This window comes from Sciurus vulgaris (genome assembly GCF_902686455.1).
Source record: "Sciurus vulgaris genome assembly, chromosome: 9".
Lineage (NCBI taxonomy): Eukaryota > Metazoa > Chordata > Mammalia > Rodentia > Sciuridae > Sciurus > Sciurus vulgaris.
The window spans coordinates 24,620,551-24,641,932 of record NC_136469.1 but is presented as its reverse complement, the minus strand read 5'-3'; the positions used below and the strand labels follow the sequence as shown (position 1 = coordinate 24,641,932).

Sequence of the window (21,382 nt, the reverse complement as noted above, 5' to 3'; positions counted from 1 at the left end):
TCACTTTGTGACTTGAGTTCTTCAGGTGTTGCAGTCCAAAAGCTTTACATGCCGTCCCAGTTGCAAGGATGCTAAAAACTACGTCTTGACCTTGCATCTGCAAGGAGGACTAACATCTTTTGCTAAAAGTGCTCTTCCACCACATCTTTTGAGGTTTTTGTTGTTGTTGTTGTTGTTGTTATTTCCATTTGTGTAGCATTCACTTAGTAAGGAGAAAGGAGAAGGAATTAAACTGAGCCTCTATAGACCAAGAGAAAATAACATGTTTATTTGAATTTCCCACTTTCAATGATTATTGCTGTCATAGTTTAAATTTTAAGTTCAGCCTTTTACCATTGATATTTGCAAAAGCTTGACTTTAAAAATGTGTATCATCCCTATCACACGATGGCCTATTTCTCAATTTGTTTCATGTCATCACAAAGACATACTGAATCTGAAACTCCTCTCAGATTTGCTCTTAAAATCTCACCCCAAAGAAATAGCTTAATATTGCAAAGATTTTGTTTACTCCATTCAGAAGCACAGGCCCTGGAGCCAAGGAGATAGAGGCTCAATGCCTGGCATTGCCACCTCCCTTGTCACCCAGCGTCTCCAAGGCTCCCTTCCTTCCCTGGTGTTTGGGGATAATAATGGTACCCACTGCATAGGGTTGCTATGAGGATGACATAAAGCAGCTTGCACAAAGCCCAGCCCCTGACATAAGTTCTTCATGAGTATTAGCTGTTGTTATTTTAATAATAATCATGATGACTTCACCAAAACCTAATTATGGTGCTCTTGTCAGACTTAGTAGCATCATGGCTGACTCATTTCCTGATACATCTGAAAAGCATGTTTTAGCATTATATAATAATTCAGTCTTAATTAATGGACTTGAACAACCATTCTTGAGAAAATAATGAGGAGTATTTAACTCACAATTAGAAAATACATCCTACTTAGTAACACTTTTAATGTTTTAGAAATAAAGATTATTGTAAGTCCTCGGAAGAGCTGCAAAGAAACTATTGTGTGTTGGTGACTGTAGATATTTGAAGTATTCATGCTGAGAAACCTGCAGACAACCATGCACTGCTTTCCAAAAACGAGGGCATCTCTAAGAATCTGTTGTCAACTTGAGACAAAATCAGATGGCAACTAATCACTACATGAATGTCACAAGTAGAATTCTGTAGAAAACCATACTGTTAGCTGTGATCTGCTTCCCAGTGACCAGTGGTGTAATGGAGTCAGCTCCATATTTAGAGTTGGCTCACGCTGGCTCAAGTCCAGGATTTGCTGTTCATTTGCTATGTGGCCTTGGGTTTGGTTCCTTGGCTTTTCTAAGCCCATTTCCTCATGTATAAAATGGGGCTGGTGTGTAACCTAACTCCCTCAATAGGGAACAGTCAAATCTTAAAATATGCCCGACAGCACTGAAGTAAGATACCATTATTAATAGTACTGGTATTATTACTAACACTATTACCAGTCCTTTATTACAAAGAAAACAAAATGAATATCCAAATGTGTCCCCATGCATGGCATAAATTCCTCCAAGACAAATGTCCAAAGTGGTGACAATCCTCACTTTCTTGTTAGGTAAAAATTCTTATTCTATCAGAGCTATCTTTCTTGTTTCTTAGAAGTGTTAGTAGTGCTATTGATATTTCATAGTTAACATTAATTCAAGTTTTCATTTTCTTTTACTGCATTTAGGTGAACTGATAAATAAAGCAAAAACAGGTTAGGTTATCAAGTCACATTCATTCTCCATATACTAAATTGTTTACCAACTCATTATATCCTCACTTTAAATAATTCACAAATTTCCAATTGTTGATAGGATGAACTTTAAGCTCCTTCTCCTGACCAGTGAGGCCTTTGGTGATCTGGTCTCTGACCCTCTACTTCACACCTTTCTTCCCATTCTGCTCAACTTCTCATAGCTTTGAGCATCCCTCCCTTTTCCTGGAATAGTCCTGCCCTTTTTCAGCTGGATCACTTTCCATTCATTCTTCCTGTGTGTTCAGTGTCTCCTCCTTCTCATGATCTCCCAAAGAGAAATAATTCACATCTCTTTTCCTCTTGCATCAGTAAATTTACTGTTATACCTCACTCTGTATTGAATCTCGTTCATCAACAAGCATCCCCTTCTGGATTATAAGCTATTTAAGTGTAGGTACCATGTTGGATTCACCTTTGAATCTCCAATAAGGAGCACAGCACCTGACATATAAGTGGAAATAAATGTATAAATGTTTAAACAAATTGACTTGAAATTAGGTGACTCCATCATAGCCAGATAGTTTCACTTCCATGTCGCCTTGTAAAGTTTGAAATTCATCCTGAGGTCTGACCATATTCCAAGTCCTTGAAGGACAGTAGTCTTTCAAAATTAAATGTTATTTTGGCATTTGGCATGTCTGACTCTCTGAAATGTGCTAATGAGAACCTGTTTCATAGACACCAGTAGAGTTGATAAACTACGGTACATGTTTTAATAAATAGATTTAAAAGCACGACACTTAAAATGTTTTACTTCCTTTTGCCAATTGCAAAAGTTTGCATAACAAAGAAGCATTCATTCTATTATTTAACAATAAAATAAATCCGTATGAGAATATTCATGTGTGTATATACTCAAAAAAGTCCTGGTTCAACATCAGACATGGTAAGCCAGTCCCTCTTATGCCACCTTCAGAACAATAAATACCTGAAGCACTGTTTTCAGAAGTAGTGAAGTACTCCCAACTGGAATCCTGGGCACAGTGTATAGTCTGTCTGTCTCTCTCTTCCTACCTTCCTTCACACACACACACACACACACACACACACACACACACACAGCCTCAGACTCTGAAATTTTAAAGTTCCAAGAAGAATGCATTAATGAAAATATGAAATGCTTTTTCTTGTATAAATCATAACGAAGTGTTGAGAGATAAAGGAAGAACTAAGGGGGTGGATAATCATCTGCTGCTCTAAAACCGAAACCTGTCATGTAAACTCCCAACTCAAACACTTAGTTTTAAAGATTTACCTTCAAGAAACCTTAAAGCTTGTATCCCGCCTCATCGGCAACAGCCTCAAACTGTTCCCTGTCATTGAAGAAAACAAATCTTTTGCTCGTTCCTGCCTGGGGGAGGCAGAGGGACCGAGGTGGTCCTGTGTGGCTGAATTAGATGAAAGACTTGCCTTCCACCATGGAGACATGGAGTCTAATCAAGTGAAATGAGTTTTGAGATCCCAGCTCATTTCCTAGGGGAGATCAGTTCACATTACAAAATCACGACATCTCATTCATCACAGCTGACGTGGTCTTTGCTCAGGAGAGGACCCCAACTGGGACTAAACCACCTGTCTTCTCTGAAAAGGGGCACTTTATCCAAGTTAGAGTTGAAAGCCGTGGAGTGAGAAAGCTTGCCAGCCACCAGCTTCCATGGGGTGGAAGGGAACTTAAGTTTTAAAGGAGGAAAGCAAGTTTAAGGACGATCGGTGGTTGTATTTTTAATGATACCCAATTACAAATAATTGTAATGGAGATGCCAATGCACGAAGGTAGGAGAGCCAGGATTGGGGCCTCCCTCTTTATCTCCCAGATTTTATTAGAGACAAGGATAGCATTTCCTTGCATCTGAATTTAAAATGGCAAAGAAAGTGTCTTTCTTCTCAGCCAATAAATGATCATTATCTCTTTTATTTCTTTCAGGGCATCGTTATAACACCCCTGTTACTGCTGCTTTTTGTGAGTATTTTGATGTTGTCTTTAATATCTTTTATTAAAAGCCATCTACAGCCCTTTCAGAAAGGTCCTTAGAATAAAATTGAAGTTTGAGTTCTGCACCATTTTACCTCACAACTTGAACTGTTCCTCCAGTGAAGCTGTGTCAAGTGATAACATGCCGACACAAAGACGCTCCATAATCTTGAATCCCAAGGACAGCTTTGGTCCCGGTTATTAGGCCTCCCCTGACTAAATCATTCATTATTGCAAATTAATGACCTATGACAGAGGTCAAAAATGTGCTGCTCTTTATTTTCTCATTAGTAAAACTCAAGTGATTGATAGCAACCCAGTGTTGGACAAAAAAGAACCTTGGGCCAGGGCATCAGAGGAAGCTGAGGTTCCAAGGCTGGTACTGATGTCACCTAGGCCCTTCACCTTGCAGGAGGCTGCCTTGATTTTTTCATCTGTAGAATGGGAAACAGTAACACCTTTCCCTAGTCTGACTTCCAATGGTAATGAAATGTGCTTTAGAAATGAAAAAAAAAAAAAAAAATAGTAGAAATAAAAGTAGATACAAGTCACTGATTAACTCAACAAGAATTGTACAAAAAACAAGTAATGCTAATTAACTGTCTTATTTCTTTTGGCACTAAGCATATGAGAAATTAGATGAAAGATTATAATAGAAATTAATGTTATCTCATGCTGAGCAAAGCATATGTAATCATGAATGATACCTAAAATATTTTATGAACTGTGCATTTTTTCATACACACATCTTCCAAATATAAATCACGCCACTTATCACTGAAATGTAGTGGGGATGTGTTTCTGGGAGTGAAATAGAGCTGTTTGACTAGCACTATTTGTCAGTGAATTGAAACTATGGGGAGAATTTATTTAATTATAGTGTAATTACCCAAGTTGGAATTCAATTAGAGTAATAGAGTGAGGGACTTCATTTCTTACCAGCTGTGTGGGAAATAGAGAGGGATAGATATCCTACTAAACAGTTGGATTCTGCATCTTTCATGAAAGACATTACCTTCAAGTAATAAGCTGCAGCCTCACCCTCCCTTCTGAAATGCCGGCTCCATTCCAAGACGGTAAGAAGAGTCAAGTAATCAGATCACTTCCCACAGCAGAACAAACCTCATTATTTTAGACCCCACCAGTTTAGAATTTGCAGTGAGTCAAATTAAAACTAAAGTGGATATTTGCATTAATTTGGAAGAAAAGACATGGCGCTTACCTCCTTGCTCAAACTAGAAGTCAGGAACTGCAGGTATCCTGCAGGTAGTGCTTTTATTTCACCAAGACTTGGGACCCCAAGGGCATTTTTTTTGGAGCTACCTTCCGTGGGTGCAGGATGCAGACCAGACTGAGCATCAAGGTACTAGGACGGAGCTGCGTATCTAGTCTGTGCACAATAAATGACTGCAGAGCCTAGATTTTCCACGCTGCAGAAGAATGGCATTTCTTACTCATGAGACTCATTTAAGAGCAGAAGAGAAGTTACAGCCACAACAGGTGACTGAGCCCTGGGGTATGAACATCTCAGAGCCTGGAATCTCTGCTGCCCTGTTTCAGCTTGTGGTTGAAGTAATCAAATGAGTACTTTTCTCCCTTTCCTTCCCATCTCCATGCCATTACAGATATTCTCAGCTGAGTATTATTGTGGTGTCACATTATTATAAGCTTTCCTCCACTCAGACCCATGAGCTTGTGAGCTGTTGTTAGTTCAACATTTTAAAATAATAGCGCTATAAGAATTGTGAAAGAAACTCCAAGACCCTCAACTTAAAAGTCGAATACTTTCCTTCTGAGCCAACTGGGCTATCCCAGTAAGTTTAGTAACACCATTACTAAACCAGTAGGTTTAGTAGCACATTAATAGGTACTTCTGTGTTATGTGATTTTATCTCATATGCACAATACATACTCTTTTATCTGTTTAGGTCATTGTGCATTTTAAAAACAGTGAATTTCTTAAACACTTGGACTAGCGGGCCTTACTTACTGAGTAGGATCAAAAACTTGAGTGACTTAAAATCTAAACACATGCATAAAAGGTGTATCTTTTTTCTCTGCACTGATGTTATGAGTCGAATGTTGCCCCAAAAGAATACATTAAAGTCCTAAACTCCAGTATGTCAGAGTAAGGCCTCATTTGAAAATGAGGGTCATTGCAGGATGTAATTAGCTCAGATGAGGTCATACTGCAGTAGCGTAGGCCCTTAATCTAATGTGACCAGTGTTACATGAGGAGGGTGACACAGATGGAAAATTTCATGTGGCAGTGGAAGCAAAGATAGAGTGCTGCATCTCCAAGCCAAGGCACACCAAGGACTGCTTAGCAAGCCCCAGAATCTAGAAGAGAAGAGGAAGCAGTCTTCCACACTGATTTCATTGAGCATGGCTCTGCTCAATTTCAGACTTACAACTTCCAGAGCTATGAGAAAATATATTTCTGTTGTTTTAAGCTTCCCAGCTTGTGGGCTTTGTTATGGAAGCCCAACTCCTGGAAATTGTATTGTCTTATTTTATCATATTTTGAAAATGGAAATTTCTCATATTCAGGCATAGTTGCTACAGAAGGCAGTATTTGCTGATGGAATCTCAGGTCCCTGTTATTAACCTGTTCTCAGAATATGCCCTTCACTTTCTTGCTCCAACTGAAACATGTCTTCTGATGAATGTTTCTGCCTCAAGCATGATTCCTGTCACTGAGTCTTGAGTGGGGGTATGGTGTTTTCCTTGCACCTTATCACCAATTTCAGGTCACTTCCCATGCCTTCTGCATAAAATCCCCTTTCAGTGTCATGCCAGTACACCTGGTGAGGTGGTACACACCTGTAATCCTAGCCAGTTAGGAGACTGAGGCAAGAAGATCACAAGTTTGAGGCCAACCTGGGTAATTTAGCAAGACCCTGTGTTAAAACTTTTTAAAAGGGTTGGGGATGAGGTTCACTTGCAAAACAACTATGTTCAATCCCTGGTACTGAAAAAAAAAAAAAAAAAACCTGAATGTTATGTCAAAAATCAGTTCTTGTCATAGTTATCAATAGCACCCCAGGTCATTTTTTATCAGTCCAGAACAGTGTTAGCATCTTCCATCGTTTTCTTCTTAAAAGTTTACCGAAACTTGGTGTTTTCAACCTTCACACATATGACCTTCCCAGTACTTGACCTCTTCTCCAACAAGGTTGACTTCTGCTTCATCTCAGCCAACTGTCCCAATAGTCAGCCCCCTTGACTTTGCTCCTGCTGATAAGCTTCATTCCTCCATAACCCTATTTTCAAATATCCTCTCTGTCTGGTATTCATTCATGACTTACTCTCCAAGTGAAAAATTCTTCAAACTCACTAGAATGGCCAGTTCATTTACCTGGTCACCTTAATAATCTCTTGACCTCTCCCCACCCACCCTCACCTCCACGCTCTCATAGCTCATCTTAGGCAGCCCAGATCCCCTAGTCCTTCAGTACGATTCCTTTCTTATCTGCACCATCAACAATCTTTGCTCATCCCAGTGCTTCGTATTTATCTAGCAAAGCACCAAGCCTGCTGAAATCCAGTTCTACACCTTCCTACATATGTATCTGAACACTTTGAAACAAACACTACCATGACACTGGTCTCATTTGAAATTCATGACAACTAACTGGGAGTGAGCCTGGCACTCACGCTACCTTCCCCTAATTCATTCACTTTCCCACTCTGGAGAATCATTTCACATGTTCTCCTTGCCTCTGGAATCGCTAATGTCTCTCTTTACATATCAACTAATGCTGAAAGGAAATTGTATGATGAGGAAATGAGAAGCAATCAGAGGAAATGACAAGAACACACCTACCTGCATTCATAGTCATATTCTTTGCCAGCTGTCCTGTTTTTATAGATAAACTGTTTTTACTCCCCTCTAAGGCCAATCCCTCCAGTAGTGCTCTCTCTTCTTGCCCACTTAATGATACAATTCACATAGATTTCTCTTTCTTTTACATCATCACATTTTCTCTCTCTTCTGGATCATTTCCATTAGCATAGAAGCACTCATCTTAAAAATTAAACCTCACTCCTACCTGAACTCTATTTCTGTGCATTCTTTATAAATTTTTATTTAAGTTATTTAAACCTATTCACCACTTGCTCATGCTCAATCTATGTATTGAGTTCTTTTTTTTTTTTTTTTTTTTCCTTTAGTACTAGGGATGGAACCCAGGACCTCACACATTCTAGGCAAGAAATCTACCGAGCTACATCCGCCCCCCCCCCCCACCTATATTGAGTTCTTCCTCCTCCAGGTACTTTCCCAGGTGCCAGGATATAGCAATGAGCAAAAAAGAGGATAAAAAGGATGTCTGTGCTCTCATGGAAGTTCTATACAAAAATAGAAAGAAACAGCCAAGTCAAAATACAGTGTGTAAGGTGGATGTTAAGCAGTGCAGAGAAAATAAAGTAAGGAAGGGAAATAAGAAATGCCAGAGTGGAGTCATGGAGAAGGTTGCTATTTTAATTAGGGTGGTCAAGTTCTGACTCACTGTGAAAAGGATATTTGAGCAAAGATCTGGCAGAGATAAAGGAGTGAGTCTTCCGATGTCAGAGGCCTGGGAGGGCCCAAATGATATAGAACCTTAAAGTCCTTTGTAAGGACTTGCAATTTTAATTTGAGAGGAACAGGATATTATTAAATGGGTTTTGGGTTTTGATCAAAGGAATTGCTTCTGGCATACCTTTTAAAAGGATGATTCAGGGAAGGTGGCTCTCTTGAAATGACATTTGGTCAGACCTGATGAAAGTGAGGGAGGGAGCCATGTGGATACGTAGTGGGGGATATCCCGGCTGAGCCAAGAGCAAATGTGGAGACTGAGGATGGCCAGTCCCAGTACTTCACCGGGATTGTATTAACAGGAAGCTATTAAATGAGTGATCAAGGAATGGCATGTTCTGACATACCTTCTAAAAGGATGATTCTAGATGAGAATAGAGTGTAAAGGGATGATTGTGGAGGCAGGAAGACCATTGGAGACTAAGTGCAATATCATAACAAGAGATACTATGAGCTTGCACTAGAGTGATTGAATAAATCTGGTGGGAAGTAGTTGGAAGAACTTGAAAGTAGAACTGAGACTGAATGAAGGTCATGAGAGAAAGAGAAGGGTCAGGAAGACTCCAAACCAAGGCAACTGAGGAACTTAGTTGCTATTTATTAAGATAGGGAAGACTGTAGGGTTGAGCAGGTTGAAGAAACTATATAGAGTTCAGTATTCAACGTGTTCAGACTGAGCTGCCTTTTAGATGTCTAACTGGAGACCTCAGGTAAGCAATTGACAGTGTAAATCTGGAATTCAAGGGAAGTCTGAACTAGAGATATTCACTTGGGAGAGGTCAGCATCGAGGTGGATTTCAAGTTAGACTGGAAGCAAATGGAGAATAGAGAAGGAAGATAAGAATTCCAAGGCCTAGGGCACTACAGTATCAAGAGAACAAGCAAAGAAGGCCAGGGAATGGCCAATTTGCCTAGAAGGAACACCAAGAGATTTTGATATTCCAGAAGTCTGGCAGAGAATGTATTTCAAAAGGGCAGCAATGACCACCTACTTTAAACACTGCTAATAGTTCAACTAAAATGAAGTTTGAGAATTGACTATTGGTTTAAACAAGATAGTGGTCATTGGGGACCTTAACAAGAACTATTTCAGCAGAACTGTATAGTTGAAAGTTCATTTGGAGTGGTTTTAAGAAAGGAGAGAAGAAGAAGCTTTAAGAACAGGGATAATTTATAATTCTTTTGGAGGAAATTTGCTGAAAATGATACAGAAAATGGGGTAGAAACAAAGTTAATGAAGAATCAAGACAGTTCTTTTTTTTTTTTTTTTAGGTTGGAAAGCTTAGCAAATTTCCACTAATAGGATTTATCTAGTTATTGGGGGGGGGGGGTTGATATAGAAAACATAAGGAGGAATTCATGAACCCATGCCCTTGAATGAGAGAAAGGGATTGAGCTCTTATGAATAAAGGGAAAATGTGGCCTCCTAAGCATGAATAGTTCATCCTAGCAATGGGAGGGAAGCCAGGGAATGTGAGAAGGCATGCAAGTAAACTGGTTGATGTGACTACAGGGGCTTGCCTAAGTTCTCTTCTGGCTTTGTTTCCTCAGTGAAATTGGATATAAGGCTAGTGGCAAGGTGGTAGTGGAGAGTTGATGAGAGAAAATATAAGGTCGTTATGTGGGGAGTGAATGGAATAGGTAAATGAAGCAGGGTAGACCAGCAGCACCAAGGCCATGCTCAGAGTCTTCACATTTGCTGTTGACTCAGCCGGGATTTCCTCCCCTAGGTATCCACATGAGTTCCTTCATTAGGTCTCCTGTCAAATGTCATTTTAAGAGGGACTCCGTGGGCTGGGAATGTAGCTCAGCAATAGGGTGCTTATCTAGCATGTGTGAAGCCCTGAGTTCAATCCCCTGCACCAAAAAAAAAAAAAAAAAAAAAAAGAGAGAGAGAGAGAGAGCACTTTTCTATTTCATATTAAATAATGTACTCCATCATCATTCTCTCCCCACCCCCCTACTGTATTTAACTGTTCTGTATTAGTAAGGGTTTTCCAGAGAAGCAGAACCAACAAAAGATATCTTCATATCTATATCTCTCTGTATGAGGAAATTTATTATTGGGAGTTGGCACACATCCTTATGGAGGTCTAGAAGTCCTTCCATCTGCTATATGCAATCTGAAGAAGCAAGTAAGCCAGCAACGTAATTCAGTCCAAGTCCAAGGGCCTGAGAACTAAAAGAGGTGGTGGTATAACTCTCAGTCCTACTCCAAGTCTGACACCATAGAGCTGGAGGGCTAGGGTCCTGGTGTAGTACTGGAGACCAAAGAACTAGTAGCCTCAATACCCAAGAGCAGAGAAGATGGATGTCCCATCTCAAGAAGAAAGAGCAAATTTTCTCTTCCTTTGCCTTTTTACTATCATGCCCTCAATCAATTGGATGTTTGCCTGCATTGATGAGGGTGGTTCTTCTTTACTCAATCTATTCAGTTGTTCTTCCAGAAATACCCTCATAAACACACCCCCAAATAATACTTTATCAGCCATTGGGCATCCCTGCGCCCAGTGGAGTTGACATGTAACTTAATCATCACTTGTTATTTTTAGCATTTATTGTCAGATGCATCTTAATCATTTATTGATTTGTTCAGTATCTTCTCCCCCACCTAATATATCAGCGTCACAAGAAAGCAGGGCCTTCCTCTGGTTTTGGACACTATTGTAACCCCCATGCTCAAAATAGCACCTGACCTTGGAAACCTCTCAAAAACTTTTCTTGAATTCATGGTTGAACAAATGAACAAATGCATCTGTCCAAAGAGTCAGGGTGGGGCTATTTTTTATACTAGTATTGTCTTGTTACATGTTATGCCATTAGGATACATCTTCTTGCAAAGCCACTTTAAAGGAACTGAATTGTCTTTCCCTCATATTCTATTTGTAGAGAGGGGCACAGTAAAGTGAAAAAGCATAAAATTTTGGTTTAATTTGCAGTGAATACGAGTTACATAACAATAATCTTCTTTACCTTTTTTGGTCTCAGTTTTTACCTCTGTAAATTGAAAATTATGATAAGAAGTAGTGAGTAAATTTATGTGGAAACATGTTATAAACTGTAAAGAACCATGCAAATGTTATTTAAATTTCACACTTCATAGAGAAAAACAGAAAATAATCCCAGGAAATGACATCCAGGTCCTTCTCTCTCATCTGAAATGCAGCAACAGTTCTACTGCTTCAGACCTTGGTGATAGGCTGAGTTTTAAAACTATAAGATTCTATAATCATGTACAATCTATAATATTATAATCTTATATGTAAATGAGTCCACTATGATTGTCACAGTCACAGTAAGAACAATGAAACTTTTCCTGAAATATTACTTTTATTCCTAAGACCCTGTATTAGTTTGTTCAGGCTGCTATGACAAAATACCATAAGCTGAGTGACTTTATAAACAAAAGATATTTATTTCTCATGCTTCTGAAGACTACAAAGCCCAAGATCAAGGCAGACTCAGTGTCCGGTGAGGCATGCTTTTGGTTCAGAGATGGCTCCTTCTTGCTGTATCCTCACATGATGGAAAGGGCCAACTGACTCTAGGGTCTCCTTTATTGAGGTACTAATCCCATTCATGAGGACAGCACTCATGACCTAGTCACCTCCACAAATCCTACCTCTTAATGGGTAGGGGTTCAACTCGTAAACTTGGTACAGGGGATAGTAACATTCAGACCATAGCAGATCCAAAGCCCAAAGCATATTCATACACATTATCTCAGTTATCTGACTTGGGCAAGGGCAGAAATCATTGCCTTTATTTATTTTATGAGTACAAATACCTTAGTCTATGGAATTTGTCTTTTTGGGGATATTTAAGACCTTGTCCAGTTTTAAAAACTACACTTGAAATTTTTTAGTCATTTTCCTTATGAAACAATATTATAAGCAGTAAGTATTCACAAGATTTAACTTCTGTTGGAATCATGCATGTCTTATTCATGACCTTACCTCCAATGCCAGGTATTCAATAAATATTTGCTGGGAGGAGGGCAGTAGAATTAGGTGATTGAGTAATTAATGACTAGGATGATTCAAATAGTAAACAAATGATTAGGAGATTAGGTCCTGGCCTTACTCATAAAATCTTTTGTTTGCTATGAAAAATTAATTACTTTTTTTGATAATATTAAATATCTATTATTGTATACCATATTTGAATATTACAAAGATCAATCTGACACTAACTGTTTTAGCTTTTTTCACCTCTGTGACCAAAAGACCTGACAAGAACAATTAGAGGAGGAAGTTTATTTGGGGATCACAGTTTCAGCAGTTTCAGTCCATAGGATAGCTGGCTACCTCGCTGTGGGCCCAAGGTGAGGCAGGACATCAGGGCAGAAGAGTGTGGTGGAGGAAGGCAGCTCAGGACATGGCACCAGGAAGCAGAGAGCAAGAGCAAGAGAGAGAGAGAGAGAGAGAGAGAGAGAGAGAGAGACTGATTTCAGACAAGGGACAAAAGACATACCCAAAAAGGCATTCCCCCCAATGCCCTACCTCCTCCAGCCACACTCTGCCCACCTACAGTTACCTCCCAGTTAATCTGTTCAAATGGATTAATGCTGTGATTAGGTTAAGGCTCCCATAACCCAGTTGGGTTCACCTCTGAAATTTCTTACATTGCCTCACACATGAGCTTCTGGGGGAAGCCACATGTCTAAACCATAACACTCACCCTTCCCTTAAAGAGTTTATGGTTTAGGGCTGGGGATATAGCTCAGTTGGTAGAGTGCCTGCCTTGCAAACACAAGGCCCTGGGTTCAATCCCCAGCACCGCAAAAAAAAAAAAAAAAGAGTTTATGGTTTAAAAAAAGAAAATAGGATATGTGCACAGATAATTTAAAGTCAAGGTAGAAATTCTAAGTACCCCAAGTATCATCATATTTCAAAGGAGATTACTAAAATAGAAAACATTTCATTAACTAGAAGTCTTTTTTTTTTACATGAATTTTAAAATAAAAGAAACATTTTAATTTGAGGAGCATAGGAAGGTAGTAGAAACCACTAATGTTTCTTAAGGGATCTCCTGCTTACTTCAGATTTTTTTCATAGTTCTGATTTTCTGCTCTAACACCACTTAAAAACTTGCATATCTTTCCTTTGATGTGGTTTATCACTAACACTATGTTTAGCAGCCATTATTATGTTCTTTATTCAGCAGCATGTAATAGAGAAGATTGAAGGAGAGAGACTCTAAAACTTAAAAAGTAGTGTGGAATGATGTTTAAGAAGATGAGACCCCAGTCCTGAGTGAAGCAGCTCAGCTGTGAAGCCAGGCAGTTGTGTTTTACCTTCCAGTGAACAGGGCCAGGGCAGTGATGGGGCAGGGTGAGGCCCCTATGGGCTCCTGCTGCCCTGAAGCCTCCACAGTCACTACTTCACCACTTCTTCCAATCACATGTGGCAGACCCTAAGAAGAGGAATGCGAGGAAACAGTGTCTAAACTTGAAAGTTAAGGTGAAGAAGCAGAGAGATAACTTCACACTGCAAAACAAGTCAGTCTAACCCCACATAATTATGATGGAAGGAAACAATATATTGGATCATGTTGTTCTGGTCTCAAGGCCCAGAGTTTTACAGACCACTATTTTAGAATAAGTTCATGCTTGGCACAGGAATATCACTAACACTTTAAGCTTATACTGTGGAAAGGCTTGCTTCTGCTCTCCCCAGCCATCAAGATCAATTAAACATCAAGACCTCTTGAAACTAGGGTCCAAACTTTGACCACTACTAAAAGCCAGTCTCCTCAGAGTTTATAGATGATACCATTTTCTCATGTGGGGGAACATTTGGATATTTGACATTTACCTACATGTTTACCCATTTGGTATCATGTAAGAACCCCTTAAGTAAATGGGGGCACCACTCACTACTGGCTCTGCTATTGTGTCGACCAATCTCCTATAACTTGGCTTCTAATCAAGCTATTTATAAGGCATTGTGGTAATTAGACATATATACACACATGCAAATGTGTACACATACACAAACACATAAATGCACAGTGCATACATACCAGCCTCTTTCCAGTGTAACTGTGTTCCTTTGGCCTGCCTATCTCTTCAGTTAGTTTCCATTTCAGCAGTTCTTAAGTCCAATAGACTTGCATCATCACCATACTGCATACAACACCTTGTTTTTCCAGAATGGTTGGGAAAGGTAGAGATTACTCTACCTTTATCAGTAGCTATTATGGGCACTTTACAGTTAGTCCCATGTAATAAACGTGACTACCTTTAGAGGCTGGTGTTGCCTTCATTTTGTAGGAGAAAACAGGTCCAAAAAGGTTGCATAACTTTAGACTATCTGACACGTAAAGAACATAAGATGTTTTTACACCTGAACTTCTTCCCCTTGAATGATCCTTCCAGGTTATGTCTACAAAGCCTGACTTCAGGAAGACACAGTTCATTTTAAAATCTATTATCAGCACTCAATTACTGCTTTTTAAACATTTGTAATCTAATTAATGAGGGAGACAAAGAAGAATGAGGCACAATTATTGCTTATTTTGGGTAAATATAGTAAAGAATATGGGAGGAATTTAGAGGAAAAATTAACTGCTAAACTGTCATTCAGACGAAGTTTAATAGAAATTCATAAAAGGGAGCGTCTGGGTCAGAAAGATCAGGGGCAGCCTGTGAGTCTACAATCAGCAATTATTTCCCTAGTAATTGGCTGCCTGTGATAGAAAAATTCTCAGTCCCATCACCATCAACAAAAGTAATGTATACTGCCATTAATGTCATGTATAGTACTGTGATTATTTTTTGTAATATGTTCTCAATTATTGTTGCATAATTAATGGTCACATGTGTGAGAGATACATAAAATGTTAATAATAATCATAAAGCACTCAAAGGGGAACTAGCCAATTGGTTGCCCCAGTTGCTTCTCGCAAAGCCAGTTTCTCAGCCTTGTGCCCAGAGTATTCTAAAGAAAGTGAAGATGAATCTTCTGTTGAAGTCCATAATAGTTTATCTTCTCACACACGTGTAAATCACAGAGAGGTTGTTCTCAGAATTTAGTGAAGCAGTATAGTCAGTGGTACCTTTAATAAATGCTGGTGCCAGGGCTACCCACCTTATTGAACCATAATTGGGGAGGGAATGCAAGGAGAGGACCTGCTAAGTAACTCTCAAATGTGTTAGAGGTGACATTGATCAACTCCCTCCCCTCTTAAGGATCAGTGACCTAGAGATACTAATTCCACTGCTGACCTGAAACTCCTCAGACCTAACTGGAGTGAGGTGGAGACACAGAATGAGCCTGAGGCAGCACTACGTTTGCCTGGCTTTTCCCTTGCTCTTTGGTCCCCGCTAGCACCAGCTCCTGGGCATGAGTAGGGTCCTGCCAGAGTGGGAGCCACGGCTTCCTTGCTGCACTCACCTGTTGGTTCCCAAGCCTTGAGTCCCCTCCTGAAGGAACTTAAACATTCGTTCTATTTGAGGGAGTAAATTTAGCAAGCTCTTTGGTTCTTGCAAAAAACTTCAGATTCACAAGATCAAGCCTTTTGACAGGGAGCAAAGTTTGTTCCTAGATGCCTCTGTGTATCTCTGCCTCTAGCTTCCATGTCCTGGAAGCTGCCCACCATGTTAGGAAAAGCCAACTTATAGTGTATTTGGTCACTTTTCATTAAATAGTCTAAGTAACCAGAACCTATAACTGTGCCCATTACGTTTCCCTCAGGGCTGGGGTGTAGCTCAGTGGTAGAACATGGGTTTAGGTGTGCACAAGGCCCTAAGTTCCACCCCCAGCACTGAAAAAAAAAAAAAAAAAAAGTTTCTATCAAAATTCTTGAAATGTAATCTTTTCCTCTTACTTTTTAAACTAGCATCTTACATGTTATTAAATTATAACACAGATAAAGTTGGAGGATTTTAAGCTAAATGAAATACGCCAGAGAAAGACAAATACTGCATGCTGCATGATCTCACTTAATATGAATAATCTAAAAAGTCAAACTCATAGAAACTGAGTAGAAGAGAAGTGCCAGGGTTTGGGGGATAGGAGAACTAGGTACAAAGTTGCACTTGTAAGATGAATAAGTTCTGGAGACCTTGCAGCATTTTAGCATGGTGACTTTAGTTAGTATTAATTTATTGCACAATTTTGTTAGAAAAGTAGAGTAGATCTTAAGTATTCTCACCAAATACACAAAAAACAAACTAGATGAGGTAATAGATATGTTAAATAGCCTGAGGTAAACATTTCAGTGTACATATATCAAAGCATCATGATGTATACTTTGAATTATATAATATTCTCAAATATACCTAAATAAAGTAGAAAGTATACATTTGCATATAAACAAAAGTGAAATCATGTTCTACGTAATTTTTTACCTTTAAGAAAGTTATTTCACTGTTTTCTCGATTTCTCAGAGGAGGAAAAAAGACTGTTTAGCTATAAAAAGATCGTTTCCTCTACTTAAATACATTTGAGCAATAACCCAATTTTAGTTTGATGCAAGCAAGTGAATCATTATGGCTGTATAACAACCATTTTTCCTAATGTTGATAAAGTTGTAGTCATTTTTACATTGAGTCCATCACCTGATGTACTCGTAACTCATGGATTGTGTGTAAGTAATCAGTTGAGTTGGCAGGTATCCCTGTGAAAGAAGGGGCAGCAGGGGATGAAGGAAAGAGGGAACTGAGTTCATGGACAAAGGCAGAATTCTGGAATGGTTTGGGAGATTCTCCCTTCTCCTGTCTAAAAGCTTGGCTTTGGAACAGGAAGGAGATTTGAGTATGACTCTCTGCAAGAAAGCAGGTGCAAGAGAGTTAGCTCAAACAGTCAGCTTGTCCCTCCCTACCCACTTTCCCCCAGGGCTGGGGTTCTTGGCCATGTAGGGAGAATGGAAATAGGGTAGAAAGGGAGCAAATCCTGCTCTGTGTCTGAAGCTGCTGCTTCCTGATTTTCTAGTAGAAGAGATTTTACATTCATTGTACTATGGTATACACTGTAAATATCTATTCTTATTTTTCCCTGAATATGATGCTAATGAAAATGAAGGCCAATCATCAAGGGTGAATTATTTAATACAATAATGTTTTAATAGCTGAGAAGAGACACAAATAGTGGCGTTGCCTGTGGCTAATGGATTTCCCTGATAGGAGATAAAAGGCTGATTACACAGCAGAGCCAGTGAAGACCTGGTGCATTAATGACAGTTTACAGGTCAGCTCACTTACAGGAGTGATTTAAAATGCACCATCTGTTTTCTAACTGCTGGTTGATAAGTGTGATTCTGCAGACAGTCAGCGTCTCTTCATCAGGAACTGCCACTCATTTGTCTTCTTGGGGCTGGTTAGTTTGGTCCCATAATATTTACCGACTCAACTCCAGATTCTTTCCAAATGAAATAATTTCTAAATTGAGTGGATTGATAGCAGCCAATCCTACCTCCACTTAACCCTTCTCTGATGCTTCTACCTCACCCCACCCCTACCAGCTACTACCATCCTTGGCAATGTTGAGAAAATAACCACTCAAATAATTTCCCGTGTCCTGTAATTCAGATCAGGAACCCCAGTTGGGAAAGGATCCAGTTCCCCATCCGCATGGAGGCAGATAAAGACATGCATGTGCGCATGCACCCCGCCACCTCACGCCCACCCCTGCCGTTCTCTCACACATTGGTGAGGAAAGGAGAGTCCAGGTTCGGCTTCCACTCTGTCCCCTTCCCCATTTCTGGTGCCTTGTGCCGTCTGTAATTAATAAGCAGTAGAGCCTTAGGATGAAGTGTGAGGGATCTGGAGCTAGATTTCTGGGTTTAGATCCTGGCTCATTCACTTTCCAGCTCTGGTGACCCAGACCAAGTTGTTTAAATTGTGCCACAGTTGCCTCATAAGAAAAACGGGGGGGGGGGGGGGGGGGGGGTAATAATTAGGCTCACTCCAGGGATTGCTGAGTATTAAACTGTTCAGCACACATTTAGCATGGAAAAGCAGTGTCTACCACATAGAAGTGGACAAAAAATGTTGCTCTTGTATTTATGGGAGACAACTGGGTGGGAGGCCAGCAGGATCCTTCTTGAATCTATGACTTAAGTAGAACTTTGTAACTCAGCTGAATGGAGTTGGAAGAATAGAAAGGAAACATTGTCGAACTCCTTTTTTTTTTTCCCCCACCTATTTATTGTAGCCATTCTAATTAACAGATTTATTGAGCACCTACTGTGTGGTGCTAGAGTAGTGTTCTCAAAATGTGAATTCAGCTTAGCAGTACCACCTCCTGGAACCTTCGTTAGAAATGCAGATTCTCACTGTTCTTCCCTCCCCATACACTCCTTAGGCTTTCTGAATCGGAAACTCTAAGGATGGGCCAAGCAGTTTATGTGGGTTCTTTTTAAATTTGTTCGTTTTAGATATATCTGACAGTACAGTGTATTTTGACATATTATACATACATGGAGTATAACTTATTCTATTTAGGCTCCCTTTTGTGGTCGTATGATCAGGGAATTTCACTGTGGTTCATGAATATGAACATAGGAAAGTTATGTCAGACTCATTCTACTATCTTCCTATTTCTGTCCCCTCTCCCTTCCCTTCATTCCCCTTTGTCTAATCCAGTGAACTTTTTTTCTTCCTCTCCCCACCCTTCTTGTGTGTTAGTAATTGCATATCAGAGAGGACATTCAGTCTTTGGTTTTTAGGGATTGGCTTTTTCCATTTAGCATGATAGTTTACAGGTCCATCCCTTTACCAGCAAACGCCATAAAGTCATTCCTCTATAGCACTGAGTAATATTCCTTTGTGTATATATACCACTATTCCATTGTGTATCTGTACCACCTTTTCTTTATCCAATCATCTGTTGAAGGGCACCTAGGATAGTTCCATAGCTTTAGCTATTGTGAATTGAGCTGCTGTAAAGAAGCTTTTTAATTTGATATCATCTCATTTATTGATTTTTACTTCTTGTGCTTTAGGATTCTTGTTGAGAAAGTCAGTTTCTAAGCTGACATGATGGAGAGTTGGTCTACATTTTCTTCTAGTAGGCACAGGAACTGGTCTAATGCCTAGGTCTTGAGCTACTTTGAGTTTTATTCAGGCGAGAGACAGGTGTTAAATTTCATTCTACTACATAGGGATTTCCAGTCTTCCTAGCACTATTTGTTGAAGAGGCTATCTTTTCCAATGTATGTTTGTCTTACCTTTGTCTAGTATGAGATAACTGTATTTATGTGGGTTTGTCTCTGTGTCTTCTATTCTTTTCCACTTGTCTTCATGTCTATTTTGTTGCCAATACCATGCTGTTTTTGTTACTATAGCTCTGTAGTATAATATGATGCTTCCTGCTTCACTTTTCTCCCTAAGGATTTCTTTGACTATTCTTGGCTTCTAATTTTTCCAAATGTAGTTTGTGTTTTAACTAGCCCTCAGGATGTTTCTGATATGCTAAAGTTTGAGAATCACTACCCTAGATGTAAATTTTGCATAAGTCAGTGTTCTGACCTTGAGGAGAACACTGTCTCTAGGGAGAGACCATTTGTAAATAAGGACAACCAAGGATCCCAAGAGGTTCAATGGAAATGCTGATGACAGTGGTTCACGAAAGAGGGGGGTAATTCAGCATTTGGGGAGGAGGTTTTAGAAAAGATTTCTAAAAACTGAGTCTTGGGAAGATTCAAACCCTGCCAGTTTTAAGTGGGGAAATGACATTCCAGAGAGAGAAGTACTCGGGATGGGCAGGCATGCACACAGACCTCAATTTTTTATTAAAAACAGCCCCTCAAGAGGAGGGGTTTTGCATTTTGTCCACTATTCTATCCCAGCGTTTAGAGCATGCTCCTGAGAATGGGCAGACACAGTCATCATTGAAATGATTGAACACCAAGTTCCTAGATTCCCACATACAGAGTTTTCATGAATCATTTCTTCTCAGCATAAGATATTAAAACCAGGAAACCAACCTTCTTACGAGTCCTCTGCTTTAAAATACTATATTCCTACAAGAAATTAGCCAATGACTGAATTGCTTATTTAACACACTGTATCTTAAAGCACAGTTGGACAGTATGAGACATACTGAAATCTGCCGGGGTAGCTCAGTGAAGCCCAGAGCTGTTTCTTAATACAAGATGATTCTGAACCTGCAGACTTTACCTGCAAATTATTGATGCTTCTTCCAAGCCCCACTGGTCTTTACAATAGAAGCCACAACTGGTTCCTCATTAAAATATGAAGAACCAAATATCCTAGGCAGCATATTTCCTTCTGCTTTCATTAAGATCAACCCTGCATACAAAATAATCAGGTCTTGTACTTTGCTAGTGATGTTCTCGGATGCTGCCCTGAGCCAGATGCTCACTCTTCTTTCTTCTGGATGCCAGGGCACTTCATAGCATCAGAAATCTCCCCAAGGGCACCTCTGCGTCTTCATACTGACCACAGCCCAGGTCTGGTGGCCAATTCAAAAGAAAGGACTTATGCCAAATTAGACTCCAGTCCTGAGGTTTCTGTCCTTTCAGAGCCACTTCTAAGGGACCATCCAGAGGGATTTACTCCCCAGCATCCCTGCCATCCCTTGTCTGGCTTTGGGTATCCTGTTAATTATATCCATGGCTTACTGTGATCTCTCATCTGACAGTGACTCAGAGGAGGGCTGCTCTAACATGTGTTTGCAGTCAAGTAGGTCAGAGGTTATAGGCATTCTAAAGGACACAGGGACCCTGGGGGTCATGGACAACCTCCTCTTCGGTCCATGGCCTTTTTCCACTGTCTTCTAGTAGCATAAGGTTTTGGAACACTGAGCACATGAACAGTCTATTATGTGATAGATGGAGAAGTTAAAAAACTAACAACTTAATAAGTAGGCAAAATATCTAAAGAGACATTTCTCAAAATAGGAAAAACAAACGGCCAACAAAAATATGAAAAAATGTTCAACATGCTTAACAATCAGGGAGATGCAAAACAAAACTACACTGAGATTTCATCTCACCCCAGTTAGAACGGTAGGTAATCCTCAAGAATACAAATAACCATAATTGCTGCTAAGGATGTGGAGAAAAAGGTACCCTTATACATCGTTGGTGGGACT

The 21,382-nt window shown here is 39.7% G+C and overlaps 1 protein-coding gene across 3 annotated transcripts in view; it reads left to right on the top strand.

Moving 5' to 3' along the window:
- SLC10A7 (solute carrier family 10 member 7) overlaps positions 1-21,382 on the top strand; it is a 248,175-nt gene that overhangs the window by 175,366 nt on the left and 51,427 nt on the right. For 2 of the 3 annotated variants that reach the window (XM_079154172.1, XM_079154170.1), the window contains one exon: positions 3,695-3,730. The exons of the other annotated variant lie outside the window; for it this stretch is intronic. In XM_079154172.1, the coding sequence (XP_079010298.1) occupies positions 3,695-3,730 (36 nt within the window). The remainder of the gene's footprint in view (positions 1-3,694; positions 3,731-21,382) is intronic. 3 annotated transcript variants of the gene reach the window in all.